Source organism: Xenopus laevis, chromosome 4L (assembly GCF_017654675.1).
Source record: "Xenopus laevis strain J_2021 chromosome 4L, Xenopus_laevis_v10.1, whole genome shotgun sequence".
Taxonomy (NCBI): Eukaryota; Metazoa; Chordata; class Amphibia; order Anura; family Pipidae; genus Xenopus; species Xenopus laevis.
Genome location: NC_054377.1, coordinates 117,540,023 through 117,557,502, shown reverse-complemented (window position 1 = coordinate 117,557,502; position 17,480 = coordinate 117,540,023). Strand labels below are relative to the sequence as shown.

The 17,480-nt window shown below is 40.3% G+C and overlaps 1 protein-coding gene across 1 annotated transcript in view; it reads left to right on the top strand.

Annotated features, from left to right (window-relative positions):
• The window catches only part of hmcn1.L (hemicentin 1 L homeolog), a 149,382-nt gene that overhangs the window by 98,307 nt on the left and 33,595 nt on the right, over positions 1–17,480 (top strand). The window contains 7 exon segments of the mRNA XM_041590706.1: positions 871–1,012; positions 2,026–2,170; positions 3,584–3,711; positions 5,172–5,328; positions 6,974–7,095; positions 16,388–16,552; positions 16,776–16,883. Of these exon segments, the coding sequence (XP_041446640.1) occupies positions 871–1,012; positions 2,026–2,170; positions 3,584–3,711; positions 5,172–5,328; positions 6,974–7,095; positions 16,388–16,552; positions 16,776–16,883 (967 nt within the window).

Sequence of the window (17,480 nt, the reverse complement as noted above, 5' to 3'; positions counted from 1 at the left end):
TAACGGTTTGAAGGATTTCAGTGATCGATCGAACGATTTTACTTTGACTACAAAAAACTTAGAAAAATGCATTAGAAGGTCCCCATAGGCTAACATAGCACTTCGGCAGGTTTAATTTGGCGAAGTATTGAAGTCGAAGTTTTTTAAAGAGACAGTACTTTGATTATCGAATATTCTAACTATTTTACTTCAAATCGAATTCGAAGTAAATTCGGAGTCGTAGTATCCTATTCGATGGTCGAAGTATCCAAAAAATGACTTCGAATTCACTTCGACCCTTGATAAATCTGCCCCTTAACATTGGAGACCCTTATATTATGCTGATACTTCATAAGATCTGTTTGTCTTTTCTTGTTTATTAATACTATAATCCATTTTAGAATTTTATTTAAATCATAAATATTTTGATTCCATTCGTTTCTATTTAACTACGACGGCCATGTTTCCACAGTGTTTATTTGACCACATTGAGCAGTTGATATTGGTTCTGTGCTTTCTGGTATTAGACCTTAGTGGCTTTAGTAGCAGTGCTGAGTTCTAACACCCCACTGAATTCTTAAGCCCAGTCCAAGTAGTAGTAAAATAAATGCAGTGCCAATGCAGGTTAGACATGCTATTACAGCATGGAAAGAGCTTGTTGATCTTAAATTTTTAGTATTTATTTTCCAAGTGTTATATGAATGTCATATTCTTTTCACTTATGACTCATATGTAACCTTGACAATGGGTCTGATCTGGAAACAGATATTATTTCAAATACTGTAATAGAATAATGTACCAAGGAAATGAGATCACCATATTGTAGAAGTTGGCACTGTATGTATAGTCTGTGCTGTATCACAGCATTTATGATGCTATTCTTTTCTTCAGCCCTCTTCCACAGTGCATATTTTATCTAATGGACAGCATGTGCAAATTGACAACACAGACGTGACAGACACTGGAAGATATATTTGTATAGCAACCAACATTGCAGGAAAGACCACCAAAGAATTTGTTTTAAATGTTCAAGGTAACAGAATTTTCTGCGTCATCTTGCGAATCAAAGGGAAACTGTGATGCAAATGAAGCGGTGCTGCTGCTTGTTTATCTGACATAGTATATAAAGCAATTTTCCATAAATGTACAAGCATTGCTCCTATGGTAGTATGTAAGTAGAGTAGGGTGAGGGGCATAATTATTAAATCAGGTTAATTAGATAACGAGTTCCCTTTTGCACTACTAATTTGTAATTTAGTAAAACTCATAATTTTTAGTTCCCCAATATTTTTATAATGTTCTATTTTATTATAAATAATTAGAAAAAAAATCTATAATTTATTACAAAGTTTTATGATTTTTTTTGTTAAACTGGAACTGTCTACTTTGGGTATTTGGCAGCTTTTTATACTGGGTTAAATATGACAAGATACCTTTAGGCTTGGGCTATGCTCTGTAGTCTAACATTGGCTCGGAGTTGGACACTATGGAGCCTATTTATTATGCTGTCTAAAAATTGGAGAAAAACTTCACTGGTGATGTTTCCCATAGCAACTAATCAGCAATTACATTTCAATAGGCACCTAGAAGTTATAAAACTAAAGCAAAGATCTCTGCCATATCTGGCATCCAATATTAATTTTGGATGCTATACTGGCATGTTATTTTTAGCATAGCAAATAATTCTTATTACAGGTATGGGACCTGTTATCCAGAATGCTCAGGGGCTTTCCGGATAATGGATCTTTCCGTAATTTGGATCTTCATACCTCAAGTCTACTATATAAACATTAAATAAACCCAATAGGCTGGTTTTGCTTCCATTAAGGATCAATTCTATCTTAGTTGGGATCAAATACAAGCTACTGTTTTATTATTACAGAGAAAAAGGAAATCATTTAAAAAAAAAATTGGATTAGTTGGATAAAATGGAGTCTATGGGAGACAGCCTTTCCGTAATTCGGTTTCCAGATAACGGATCCCATACCCATACTAAATAGAGACATTTTATATAGCATCTCAATGACTGAGACTTTCTTTCCACAGTTCCTCCATCAATACTAGAAGGGCCCAGTTTAGTGACAGCATATGTGAACGAGCCTGTTACCCTGGAATGTATTACTTCTGGTGTTCCTCTTCCAAAGACTGCTTGGAGAAAAGATGGATCTCTTCTGTCTCGCCACAATACAAGGTTGGTTTCTTTTTTTTTTTTGTGTTTCTCTATGTGGGTATTTATGAAAGTCCGATTTTATCTCAACATTTCCTGCTACGAACTGCGATCAAATCTGCTCGTTTTTTTTACGCTTCTTTATTATTACATTTTCCCGAAAATTGGCTTTGCCGGAAAAAATCTGATTTTCACAATTTTTTCGGATTTTTCACTTGATTTCTTATGGTTTTTTGCCCAAAAACTATTGCACGAAACCCAGCGCACATCAAAAAAATCATTGGGACTTCTCCCATTGACTTATATGCGACCTAGACAGGTCTGAGATGCCGGATTTTCTGATTCTGACTTTTCCATCCTCAAGGTTTAATAAATTCCAAAAAATTCTGGATTTTTTAAAAGTCCGATTTTATAAAAAAAAAATCAAATATTTTTCTGGATTTTTGCATTCGGAGTTTAGTAAATAACCCCCTATATGTTTGTGAATAACTGAATTATGGTCTGAAGAGCATAGAGTATTCTCCAAATGTCTTTGCCCTTAAAGGAAAACTATACCCCCCAAACAATGTAGGTCTCTATTAAAAGATACTGAGTAAAACAGCTCATGTGTAAAACCCTGCTTCATGTAAATGAACCATTATCATAATAATATACTTTTTTAGTAGTATGTGCCATTGGGTAATCATAAATAGAAAATTGCCATTTTAAAAAATAAGGGCCGCCCCCTGAGATCGTAAGATTCACAGTGCACACATACAAACCACATGAAAGGTCACATGAGCCAATTAACAGACAGAGTTCTGCCTTTTGCTTCCTCACTTCTTCCTGTTACAGTTAGAGTTGTAGTATTTCTGGTCAGCTGATCTCTGAGGCAGCACAGATAGAATCACGAAATGGTGGTTCAAGACAAGAGATGTAAAAGGGCAATATTTATGTAAATATATATTCCAGTTTGGTAAGATTCTTTAATATGTCATTCAATTTGATATAAACTATCTGTTGCTTAAGTATTCATTTTGGGGGTATAGTTTTCCTTTAAGGCACATTTTTCTACCCATCCATTCTTAACTAAAATTCTTCACTTGTTTTTCTAATCATAAAAAAAAATTCAGTTGGATGTTTTGTGCCTGCAAAATAATGGTGTAAGTTAAAGTATAAATTGGTATAGGTAGTTTCACGCTACATATTTATTTTAAACCAGAGCATGACAGTACAAATGGAAAATTATGTATTATTATTAAGTAATTTGGGAAACATGGCACAGCAGTTAATTGTAATGATCCATGCAAATGATAATGATTGCACATTGCTTATGTCACACATTGTTACATCAATTACCAAAGCTTGGAAACCATTTTTTAAATGTATGTAACATATTATCAGATTTAAAGAAATGGAGGCAAATTAACTATACCTCTTTTTTTTTGTTTGTTGTAGGTTTTTTATATCAGAGAACGGATCGCTGTATATTCCATCAGTAAATGTTGCCGACATAGGGCAGTACTTCTGTCTTGCTACTAATGCAGCTGGATCTAGCCAAAGGCAAATCAATCTCTTGGTCTATGGTATGTATAACAGTATGCTGATACAAAACTTTGAGGGCAACATGAAAGGCTTTTTAGTATGTGACCACAAGAAGCGAAACAGTTCACCCTTATCGCACAAGCCCCAGGTCTCCAGCTCGAGTAGAAAACCTCAAACCATGAAAGAAACAGTAGGCACTCACAGATTCCACAAAGAGGCATAGTAAAAAAATGTCAAACTTTATTTTAAATACATATAGGACAATTCATAGCCTTACGCATTTTGTGCACAGCTCGTACTGGCCCCCCTGTCCCAGCCAAACACCCCTCCACCCCCATACCCCCAGCAGTGCATACTGCTTTTTTCTCCCCTCTGCAATTGGGGTAGGGGAGAGCAGTGATTGGATGCAGAGAATGCACGATCGAATGCGCATATGAGGAGTGGGTCTGGGCTAGCAGGACAAGCAAGGCCTAGGGCCCACTGGATTTTTTCCTGGTGTCCTGCCGGCCGAGTCCAAACCTCTTTGTGCACTAGAAACCTAGTAACAGGCTATCCTAGTAAACCAATGCTTAGCCAATAAGGCACAAGGAGGAGGGACTATAAAAACAAATAAGATAGAATATAAGAAGCAAAGAAGGAATCTTTCAATACAAACGTTATTCATGGTAGCAAGATATACCAAATTCTGAATTTAAATTTGAAGTTTGTCTAGTTTTCAAGGTAAAAATTCATTCTGACACCATCTCCATGGTGTTTATTAGGGATGCACCGAATCCACTATTTTGGATTTGGCTGAACCCCCCAAATCCTTTGCTAAAGATTCAGCCAAATACCGAACCAAATCCTAATTTGCATATGCAAATTAGGGGTGGGAAGGGGTAAACATTTTTTTTACTTTCTTTGTTTGTGACAAAAAGTAACGTAATTTTCCTCCCCGTCCCTAATTTCGGATTCGGTTCGGCCAGGCTGAAGGATTCGGCCAAATCCGAATCCAGCTGAAAAAGGCCGAATCCTGGCCGAATCTCGAACCGAATCCTGGTGCATCCCTAGTGTTTATATGCTAAAGGGACCTCCTAAGTTAGTTCAGAAATCATCAGGTGGTGTGCAGGTTGCTGTGTAAATAAGGGCCCACTCATGCCCTAAAAATGCTTTTTTATCAATAATCATCTTGAGTGCACATCTAAGGAAGCATTCTACAAAGTTTCATGATAATTTGTCCTCTGGGGCCAGGACTTCATAGATCTGGTATGAGAACTATAATAATGTGTAACTGCTGCTGTGCAAAAAAAAACCACTATTATGCTCAACATCTACTGGAAGCATGACTAGAAACCAGTTTTACATTTATTAACTGCCCATTGTTACACTCCTGAGAAGAAAAGCAGGATGCAAACAGCATATAACTCATCATATACAATAAGTCATTGAGATATTTCAGGTATTTTTAGTTATACCCAATATATATTAGGGGTTAGTATAAATTGTACTTTTGTCTGTTTAGATCCTCCAACAATAAACTCTGAGCCAACTAATATTACGGCAAAGATAAATATCCAAACCACACTGCCATGTGAAGTCACGGGCACCCCTAAACCCAAAATCCAGTGGAAGAAGAATGGACAGCTGATTAATACTGACCTCAATCAGAATATGTATCGGTAAGGGAACTGTAAATCAATATGTGTAGGGTAAGAACGAAAGATGTGGAATATGACATAGTGATTGAGATTCTAAAGTGGTGGCTGTTTGTCAGTCTGAACCTGGAAAAATTTCTGTCTGTAGAAATTCATTCTTGTGATTTTGGTAAATTTGCAATTTTTTACTGGCATACTAGTCTTCTTTTAATTGGACTTGAAAAACAGAATCAATAAACATTACCCGTGATACATTTTAGCTAATGTCATACAGTAGCTGTTAGATCTTGAGCTTTCCAGTCATTGTGCATTCAACATTTGAATTTCTTTTGTTTTTTTTCATGAATTTCTAAAAATGAATGGTTTTATATATTTCCTTAAAGCTCTAAATATTCCAAATTTATTATGTGTAAAAACCACGAAAAACTCTAATACAAACATTTGCCAGGTAAAAGTTGTCAAAGCCCTATAGAAGTCAATGGGAGCTGCGCTGATCCTGTAATCAATGCAGACTTTTAGAGGTTTTCAGAAATGTTTTTCGTTAGTAATTGTCTGAAAAACATAGAGAATTTCAAGGTATTCATATTTTTTAGCGCATTTTTCAGCTTTTTTTCATTCATACATTTGATATTTGGATTTTTTAATACATTTCATGACATTTGTGGTTTAAGAGAAAGTGGGTTTATTCATGGTTTCAAAAACCATAAAATGAGAATGCTGATAAATAGGCCTCCACTTCTTTTGTGTTAGGAGAACTAAACCCTAAAAATTAATATGGCTAAAAATGCCATATTTTATATACTGAACTTATTGCACCAGCCTAAAGTTTCAGCTTGTCAATAGCAGCAATGATCCAGGACTTCAAACTTGTCACAGGGGGGTCACCATCTTGGAAAATGTCTGTGACACTCACATGCTCAGTGGGCTCTGAGCAGCTGTTGGGAAGCTAAGCTTAGGGGTTGTCACTAATTATCCAGCAGAAAATGAGGTTGGTCTGTAATATAAGCTGATGCCAGGGGCGTAACTATAGAGGAAGCAGACCCTGCGGCTGCAGGGGGGCCCAGGAGGTATAGGGGCCCCATGGGCCCTAATTCATATAAAATTTCAATAAATATTGGAGAAACAAGTCAACCCCAAAACATTTTGGGGGCCTGAAAAATAATTTGCTGTGGGGCCCAGTAATATCTAGTTACGCCACTGGCTGATGCTACAGGGCTGATTATTAAATTCTGATACTAATTGCACTGGTTTCTGTGCTGCCATGTAGTAATTATCTGTATAATTTACTAATCAGCCTTATATTGTGACATTTATATTATATGTGTACTGTATATTATGAGTGTAAGCTCAGTATGTGACAGCAGCACAGAGCATGTGCAGTGAATCAGCAGAAAAGAAGATGGGGAGCTACTGGGGCATCTTTGGAGACACAGATCTTTACTGCTAAATGGCTGTGGTTGCATTTGGCTGCTACAGAAGCCCAAAATATAATGTACAACATTTCTAGCTACTTCTTTAGTTAAGCTTAAGTTCTCCTTTAAATTCCAAATTCTTGATATGTGTGCATATATTGTGTATATTTACATTATATATTTACATTTTATAGTGTTGTTGTGTTATATGTGCAATTGTGAAGGTTACAGTTTGCATCTTATCACTGCCCATCCAGGCTTCTATCCTCAGGATCGCTGGTAATTATCTCTCCAACTGTAGATGACACAGGAATGTATATCTGCTCTGCCCTCAATGATGCTGGTGATGATAATATAGAAATGTATCTATCTGTTCACGGTAAGATGCCAAGTTGCATGATACTTGACATAAAATAAACATAGTTTAATATTACAGCATAGTTAGGGATGATACATCTGAAATGCAACGAGATGAATTGTGAGGTGTACATTAAAATCATTTGTACTAAGAAAATAACGTCAGCATATTTGTTTCTTGTAGATATTTCTATTTGTATATATTAGAGAGAGAGAGAAAGAGAGAGAGCGAGAGAGAGATTAAAAAACACGTTTCCCATAAAAGAACTCAATATTTATTGAAAATTAACATTTTAATTTTAACTAAGGCAGCTACAGAGCACTGAAGTTATACATAGCATCTGGACAGGGTCATATCACTTTGATTACATCAGTGGCTACCATGGCAGATCTTCCATTGGTTCGTTGCTCAAATGTTTTGGTAACCTCTCTATATAAACTACTTTTCCACCACTCCAAACCTGTTGCTCCCATTGGGCTTTTCCCCACTGCTTCCTACATTTAGCTGTATATTATTCCCAATCCTTCACAAGGAATCTTCCATTCAGTTCCTACCCTGTCATTTGCTATAAATTAAAACTAGGATTGAAGATGATGTGTCAAAATAGGCCCTGCCATTCCAAGTACACAGAGGCCCAAACAGCCCCCTACCTGCCCACTATATGGTAACATTCTATGGAACCATACAGCAGCCCCTCTGGCATTTGCCAGAACCCACAGATTGCCAGTCCGGGCCTGATGATGAGGTCTATGTTCTGTCTATGAGACAGTAAATAAGTGGGACAAAAAATCCCCACATGTAATAAAAGGCACTAAGTTTGCCCAGGAGCAGTAACCAGTAGCAACCAATAAGATGTTTGCTTTTAAACATGTGACCAGGAAATTCTACCTGCTGATTGGTTGCTATAGGTTACTGCCCCTGGGCAAACTTAGTGCCTTTAATTACATAACCCATAAAGAGTGTTAAAGATTGGAGGATGACGCTTATACACTAACCTAAGTTGTTATCTATAATGTGTAGGTCCAAAGAATACCAGTTTGTACTGCCCATTCTCAGTGTACAATATTTATAAAACATGTGATTAGAGATGGCGCGAACTGTTCGCCGGCGAACTTGTTCGCGCGAACATCGGGTGTTCGCGCTCGCCGGAAGTTCGCGAACGTCGCGCGACGTTCGCCATTTTGGGTTCGCCATTGTTGGCGCTTTTTTTTGCCCTCTCACCCCAGACCAGCAGGTACATGGCAGCCAATCAGGAAGCTCTCCCCTGGACCACTCCCCTTCCCTATAAAAACCGAAGCCCTGCAGCGTTTTTTCACTCTGCCTGTGTGTGCTGAAGAGATAGTGTAGGGAGAGAGCTGCTGCCTGTTAGTGATTTCAGGGACAGTTGAAAGTTTGCTGGCTAGTAATCGTTTTGATACTGCTCTGTTATTGGAGGGACAGAAGTCTGCAGGGGTTTGAGGGACATTTAAGCTTAGGTAGCTTTGCTGGCTAGTAATCTACCTTCTACTGCAGTGCTCTGTATGTAGCTGCAGTGGGCAGCTGTCCTGCTTCTGATCTCATCTGCTGACTGCTGCAATAACAGTAGTCCTTGTAAGGACTGCTTTTATTTATTTTTTTGTTGTTTTACTACTACTACTACTACTACTACTATAAGAGCCCAGTGCTATTAGTCTAGCAGTGTTGGGGAGTGGGACTGGTGTGCTAATCTGCTGCTCCTAGTAGTTCAGCAGCACCAACTTTAATTTTTTTTTTTTAATATTCATTTTTTTTTTATTTTACTTTTTTTTATTTTACTACCGCTGTAGTAGTGTATAAGTTGACCTTTTAGGCATTATTTGCCCTGTAGGCATTATTTGCCCAGTGTGTTATTCAACCAACTGCCATCTAGCTGTGTGACCTTGTTCACATTCTGTCTAAATATCCATAATATTACCGTCTCCAGAAAAAACACCGGAGTGACTTTTTTCAAGCAGCCATAATATATTTTACGTAATCCGTATCCATCGCTGTAGTAGTGTATAAGTTGACCTTTTAGGCATTATTTGCCCTGTAGGCATTTTTTGCCCAGTGTGTTATTCAACCAACTGCCATCTAGCTGTGTGACCTTGTTCACATTCTGTCTAAATATCCATAATATTACCGTCTCCAGAAAAAAACACCGGAGTGACTTTTTTCAAGCAGCCATAATATATTTTACGTAATCCGTATCCATCGCTGTATTAGTGTATAAATTGACCTTTTAGGCATTATTTGCCCTGTAGGCATTTTTTGCCCAGTGTGTTATTCAACCAACTGCCATCTAGCTGTGTGACCTTGTTCACATTCTGTCTAAATATCCATAATATTACCGTCTCCAGAAAAAACACCGGAGTGACTTTTTTCAAGCAGCCATAATATATTTTACGTAATCCGTATCCATCGCTGTATTAGTGTATAAATTGACCTTTTAGGCATTATTTGCCCTGTAGGCATTTTTTGCCCAGTGTGTTATTCAACCAACTGCCATCTAGCTGTGTGACCTTGTTCACATTCTGTCTAAATATCCATAATATTACCGTCTCCAGAAAAAACACCGGAGTGACTTTTTTCAAGCAGCCATAATATATTTTACGTAATCCGTATCCATCGCTGTAGTAGTGTATAAGTTGACCTTTTAGGCATTATTTGCCCTGTAGGCATTTTTTGCCCAGTGTGTTATTCAACCAACTGCCATCTAGCTGTGTGACCTTGTTCACATTCTGTCTAAATATCCATAATATTACCGTCTCCAGAAAAAACACCGGAGTGACTTTTTTCAAGCAGCCATAATATATTTTACGTAATCCGTATCCATCGCTGTATTAGTGTATAAATTGACCTTTTAGGCATTATTTGCCCTGTAGGCATTTTTTGCCCAGTGTGTTATTCAACCAACTGCCATCTAGCTGTGTGACCTTGTTCACATTCTGTCTAAATATCCATAATATTACCGTCTCCAGAAAAAACACCGGAGTGACTTTTTTCAAGCAGCCATAATATATTTTACGTAATCCGTATCCATTGCTGTATTAGTGTATAAATTGACCTTTTAGGCATTATTTGCCCTGTAGGCATTTTTTGCCCAGTGTGTTATTCAACCAACTGCCATCTAGCTGTGTGACCTTGTTCACATTCTGTCTAAATATCCATAATATTACCGTCTCCAGAAAAAACACCGGAGTGACTTTTTTCAAGCAGCCATAATATATTTTACGTAATCCGTATCCATCGCTGTATTAGTGTATAAATTGACCTTTTAGGCATTATTTGCCCTGTAGGCATTTTTTGCCCAGTGTGTTATTCAACCAACTGCCATCTAGCTGTGTGACCTTGTTCACATTCTGTCTAAATATTGATAATATTATCGTCTCTAGAAAAAACACCGGAGTGACTTTTTTCAAGCAGCATTCATATATTTTACGTAATCCGTATCCACCGCTGTAGTAGTGTATACGTTGACCTTGTAGGCATTATTTGCACAGTGTTTTCTTCAAACCGCCATCTAGCTGTGTGAGCTTGTTCACATTTTGTCTAAATATTGATAATATTATCGTCTCTAGAAAAACCACTTGAGTTACTTTTTTTCAAGCAGCATTCATATATTTTACGTAATCCGTATCCACCGCTGTAGTAGTGTATACGTTGACCTTGTAGGCATTATTTGCACAGTGTTTTCTTCAAACCGCCATCTAGCTGTGTGAGCTTGTTCACATTTTGTCTAAATATTGATAATATTATCGTCTCTAGAAAAACCACTTGAGTTACTTTTTTTCAAGCAGCATTCATATATTTTACGTAATCCGTATCCACCGCTGTAGTAGTGTATACGTTGATCTTGTAGGCATTATTTGCACACTGTTTTCTTCAAACTGCCATCTAGCTGTGTGTATTATCGTTTCCAGAAAAACCAACTGAGTTTTTGTTGTTGTTGTTTTTTTAAAAATAATGCCAGGCAAAGGCAGGCCGCCACGCAGAGGCCGTGCTAGGGGCCGTGCTGCTATGCAATCCTGTGGCCCTAGCAAATTGCCCAGTTTTAAAAAGCCAATGACCCTGAACTCCCAAAATGCTGAAGAGGTAGTTGACTGGCTTACACAGCACACCCCATCCTCTACCGTTTCTAACTTTACCACAACATCCTCCTCATCCTCCACTGCTATGGCCACCCCACGTAACACTTCCTCCACCACCGGTGCCCCTTCTTCACTGGAGTCAGAGGAGTTATTTTCCCATGAGTTTCTTGAACTGAGTAATGCGCAACCATTATTGCCAGAAGAAGATGAAGGAGATGAGGACGTTACACCAGATTTAATTCTGGCAGAGAACACGATAGAGATGGACATAATGAGTGATGAGGAGGAGGTCCCCGCTGCTGCTTCCTTCTGTGATGTGTCAGAAGAAATTGATGCATCTGAGGAGAATGATGATGAGGAGATTGATGTTTTGTGGGTGCCTAGTAGAAGAGAGCAAGAGGAGGGTAGTTCAGATGGAGAGACGGAGAGTCAGAGAGGCAGTAGGAGAATAAGACTTAGAAGAAGCAGGGAGGACAGCCCGCAGGGATCAGTAGGGCAACAACATGTATCGGCACCTGTGTTCAGCCGGCCAACGCACCCGCCATTGCCGCCAATGCCGCCAACTTCTACTGTTACCGCCAGATCGCACACTTCCAAAAAGTCAGCAGTGTGGGATTTTTTTAATGTGTGTGCCTCTGACAAAAGCATTGTAATTTGCAATGAGTGCAGTCAGAAACTGAGCCTTGGTAAGCCCAACAGCCACATAGGTACAACTTCTATGCGAAGGCACATGAGCGGCAAGCACAAAGCACTTTGGGAGCAACACCTCAAAGGCAACAGGCAAACTAAAAGCCACACTCCTTCTGGTCCAGCATCTTACTGCTCTACCTCTGCTCTCCTTGACCCGTCTGAACCACCCTCCACTCCGCCTTCCACCTTGACCACCTGTTCCCATTCCCAGTCATCTGCCACCAGCCAAGTTTCTGTGAAGGCCATGTTTGAGCGTAAGAAGCCAATGTCTGACTGTCACCCCCTTGCCCGGCGTCTGACAGCTGGCTTGTCTGCACTCTTAGCCCGCCAGCTTTTACCATACCAGCTGGTGGACTCTGAGGCCTTCCGCAAATTTGTAGCAATTGGGACACCGCAGTGGAAGGTACCCAGCCGCAATTTTTTTTCTAAAAAGGGAATACCACACCTGTACCAACATGTGCAGAGCCAAGTTACCGCATCTCTGTCACTTAGTGTTGGGCCAAAGGTCCATATGACTACTGACGCATGGTCCTCCAAGCATGGTCAGGGCAGGTATGTCACCTACACTGCCCACTGGGTGAACTTGGTAATGGCTGGGAAGCAGGGAATGGGTAGCTCAACAACAACAGTGGAGTTGGTGTCACCGCCACGGATTGCACGCGGTTCTGCCACCACCTCTACTCCTCCATCGCTCTCTACCTCGTCTTCTTCCTCTTCTTCTTCTTACTCTGCTGCTGGGTCCTCCTTCTCCTCCTCCACACCTGTGCACCCCCAGCTCCCCCTAGGCTATTCGACGTGCCAGGTACGCCGTTGTCACGCTGTCTTGGGGATGACGTGCCTGGAAAGCAAAAACCATACCGGATCTGTACTCCTGTCATCTCTGCAGTCACAGGCCGATCGGTGGCTGACCCCACACCAACTGCAGATCGGAAAAGTGGTGTGTGACAATGGAAGCAATCTGTTGGCAGCGTTGAGACTGGGCAATTTAACTTGTTTAATTTAATAGTCCAACGTTTTGTCTCCAAGTACCCAGGATTCCAGGACGTTCTCACCCAGTCCAGAAAGGTGTCGGCCCATTTCAGACGTTCCTACACAGCCATGGCACGCCTTGCTGACATTCAGCAGCGCTACAACATGCCAGTCAGGCGTTTGATTTCTGACAGCCAGACTCGCTGGAATTCAACGCTCCTTATGTTGGAACGTCTGCTGCAACAACAAAGGGCCGTCAACGAGTACCTTTTTGAACTGGGTGGTAGGACTGGATCTGCAGAGCTGGGGATTTTTTTCCCCCGTTACTGGGTGCTTATGCGCGATGCCTGCAGGCTCATGCGACCTTTTGAAGAGGTGACAAATATGGTCAGTCGCACCGAAGGCACCATCAGCGACCTAATACCCTTCGCTTTCTTCCTGGAGCGTGCCGTGCGACGAGTGACAGATGAGGCTGTAGACCAGCGTGACGAGGAGCTGGAAGCGCGCGATTTCTGGTCGGAATCACCAGAACGAACCCAGGCACCTGCTGCAATGCAGGGAGAGGTGCCAGAAGTGGAGTCAGAGGAGGAAGGTGGCTTTGTGGAGGAGGAGGAGGAGGACCAACAGGAGCAGGCTTCCCAGGGGGCTAGTGGTGACCTTTTGGGGACCCCTGGTCTTGTACGTGGCTGGGGGGAGGAGACCGTGGATGATGCAGTCCTTGATAATGAGGAAGCGGAGATGGATAGCTCTGCATCCAACCTTGTGAGAATGGGGTCTTTCATGCTGTCATGCCTGTTGAAGGACCCCCGTATCAAGAGGCTTAAGGAGAAGGACCTGTACTGGGTCGCAACGCTACTAGACCCTCGGTACAAGCATAAAGTGTCAGAAATGTTACCAACATACCACAAGTCCGAAAAGATGCGGCATTTACAAACCAGCCTGCAAAACATGTTGTACAATGCTTTTAAGGGTGATGTCACTTCAGGAACTCATCAACATTCCAGGGGCAGAGGTGCCAGTAATCCTGCCACGAGCACACCTGCAAGGACAAAGCCCTTTGGCCAGTCTGTAACGTCAGACATGCAAATGTTTTTCTGTCCAAGGCAGCGCCACAACCCTTCTGGATCCACCCTCAAAGAACGCCTCGACCGGCAGGTAGCGGACTACCTGGCATTAACTGCAGATATCGACACTCTGAGGAGCGATGAACCCCTGGACTACTGGGTGTGCAGGCTTGATCTGTGGCCAGAGCTGTCACAATTTGCCATGAACCTCTTGTCTTGCCCAGCCTCAAGTGTGCTCTCAGAAAGGACCTTCAGTGCAGCAGGAGGGATTGTAACTGAGAAGAGAACTCGCCTAGGTCACAAAAGTGTCGATTACCTGACCTTTATTAAAATGAATGAGGGGTGGATCTCGGAGGGTTACTGCACGCCGGAAGACTTGTTCTGACTTCTATGCAGCTGTCCTTCTCTTCAAGCCTCATGACTCCACACACAGCTGTCCTTTAGCGTCCTCCTCCCTCCGCCACCGTTACAAACTAGGGTGCAAACCCTACTGGTTTAATTTTTTCTGGCCTCTGTGCTTCAGTGGCTGCAACCAAAAAAACTGGGCAAACAATGTCTACAAGGTCAACGTATGGCAAAAAATGACTATTTTCAGCATTTATATGGCATATTTTTTCTGGCAACTGTGCTTCAGTGGCTGCGTCCAAAAAAATGCATATTTTCTGCATTTATATGGCATAATTTTTCTGGCCTCTGTGCTTCAGTGGCTGCAACCAAAAAAATGCATATTTTCAGCATTTATATGGCATAATTTTTCTGGCCTCTGTGCTTCAGTGGCTGCAACCAAAAAAATTTATATTTTCAGCATTTATATGGCATAATTTTTCTGGCCTCTGTGCTTCAGTGGCTGCAACCAAAAAAATTTATATTTGCAGCATTTATATGGCATAATTTTTCTGGCAACTGTGCTTCAGTGGCTGCGACCAAAAAAATGCATATTTTCTGCATTTATATGGCATAATTTTTCTGGCCTCTGTGCTTCAGTGGCTGCAACCAAAAAAATGCATATTTTCAGCATTTATATGGCATAATTTTTCTGGCCTCTGTGCTTCAGTGGCTGCAACCAAAAAAATTTATATTTTCAGCATTTATATGGCATAATTTTTCTGGCCTCTGTGCTTCAGTGGCTGCAACCAAAAAAATTTATATTTTCAGCATTTATATGGCATAATTTTTCTGGCAACTGTGCTTCAGTGGCTGCGACCAAAAAAATGACTATTTTCAGCATTTATATGGCATATTTTTTCTGGCCTCTGTGCTTCAGTGGCTGCGGCCAAAAAAACTGGGCAAACAATGCCTACAAGGTCAACGACGTTGACCTTGTAGGCATTGTTTGCCCAGTTTTTTTGGCCGCAGCCACTGAAGCACAGAGGCCAGAAAAAATATGCCATATAAATGCTGAAAATAGTCATTTTTTGCCATACGTTGACTCAACGTATATGGCAAAAAATTACTATTTTCAGCATTTATATGGCATATTTTTTCTGGCAACTGTGCTTCAGTGGCTGCGACCAAAAAAACTGGGCAAACAATGCCTACAAGGTCAACGTATGGCAAAAAATGACTATTTTCAGCATTTATATGGCATATTTTTTCTGGCAACTGTGCTTCAGTGGCTGCAACCAAAAAAACTGGGCAAACAATGTCTACAAGGTCAACGTATGGCGAAAAATTACTATTTTCAGCATTTATATGGCATATTTTTTCTGGCAACTGTGCTTCAGTGGCTGCGTCCAAAAAAACTGGGCAAACAATGCCTACAAGGTCAACGTATGGCAGTTGTTTAAAGAGAACAGTAGATTACTAGCCAGCAAAGCTACCTAAGCTAAAATGTCCCTCAAATCCCTGCAGACTTCTGTCCCTCCAATACAGAGCAGTATCAAGCAGATTACTAGCCAGCAAACTTACTATCATCTGTCCCTGAAATCACTAACAGCTCTCCCCCTACACTATCTCTTCCAAGCACACACAGGCAGATTTTTCAGATACATTTTTGCCCTTGATCCCCCTCTGGCATGCCACTGTCCAGGTCGTTGCACCCTTTAAACAACTTTAAAATCATTTTTCTGGCCAGAAATGTCTTTTTTAGATGTTAAAGTTCGCCTTCCCATTGAAGTCTATGGGGTTCGCGAACCGTTCGCGAACCGCTCGCATTTTTGCGCAAGTTCGCGAATATGTTCGCGAACTTTTTTTCCGACGTTCGCTACATCCCTACATGTGATTAGGCAGCTTCAAAAAGATTTCAAGTGGTTATAGATGCAGATATAATCAGTAATAAACAAATACTTTGTGTCTATAATGAGTACTTAATTACTAAAATACTAGAGTGTACTGGTTTTAGTTGTTGCGTATTGTATTTGCTGATGGGAGCAGGACTAGATTGTGAAATACTTAGATACATAGGGCAGTAATGTGGACTAGGGAATAACATAAGATAGGATGATGTAACTGGTAATAAGAAAATGATATGAAGAATTTGCCAATGGCTCTTTTTTTCTATAGTTCCACCTACCATTGCTGATGAAGCTGCAAATATCTTTGTAACAAAATTATCAACGGCTGTGATCCCTTGTACCGTGTCTGGGGTTCCATTCCCTTCAGTGCACTGGTTAAAGGATGGAATCCATCTTCCTGCTAAATCAGATAGCTACAGACGTCTGTCTTCAGGTAATAACACTTTCTGTTCTGTTATTGAATCAGGCAATCTGCACTGTAAATGAACTAGTGGGGTAAGTGCATGAAATGTAATTGAATTCTAGCTGAACATATATTCAATCATGTGCAAATTAAATTAATAAAGCTACCTAGGGAGGAGGAATAATGAGTAACTTGTAACTAAGCAAAGCTTTTTTTTAAGACATAGGCTATTAATAAACTGTTTCGTTTTTAGGAAGTCTTGAAATCCCAAGCAGTAGTCTGTCTCATGCAGGAAAGTACACCTGCAAGGCTGTCAATCAGGTGGGCTCTGCACAGATCCAGGTCAACCTTTATGTTCAAGGTACAGACTGCCTGGTTTTTTTTATACTTCTTTAGTAACTCTAACACCTTAGAATGCAAATGATTATTTATTGTGCCACAATTTTACTTTATTTTATAGTGCTTTATAGTGATGAGCGAATCTGTCCTGTGTCGCTTTGCCAAAAAATTCGTGAAACTCTAAAAAAATTTGCAAAGAAACTCAGAAACACAAAAATTAGTTCATGGGAGTCAAAATATTTTTTTACACCCAACTATTTTTACACACGCAACTTTTTTGTCCAAATGCATTAAAGTCAATAAGTGTCAAAATTATTGTGATGCACGCCAATTTTTCTGCAAGTGGCAATTTTTACACACGCAACTTTTTTGTCTGAATGCATTATAGTTAATGGGTATCAAAATAATTCTGACGCATGACAATTTTATGCGGCAACAATTTTTACAAGCGCAACTTTTTTGTCCAAATGCGTTAAAGTCAATGGGCATTTTTTTACACGAGACAGTTTTTATGCACGCAAATTTTTTTGTCGCAGCAAATTTTTGCAGCAGTTTTGGGAAAAAATTTGCAGGTGGCAAAGTGCTGAAATTTGCAGCAAATCCATGTCTGGCAAATAAA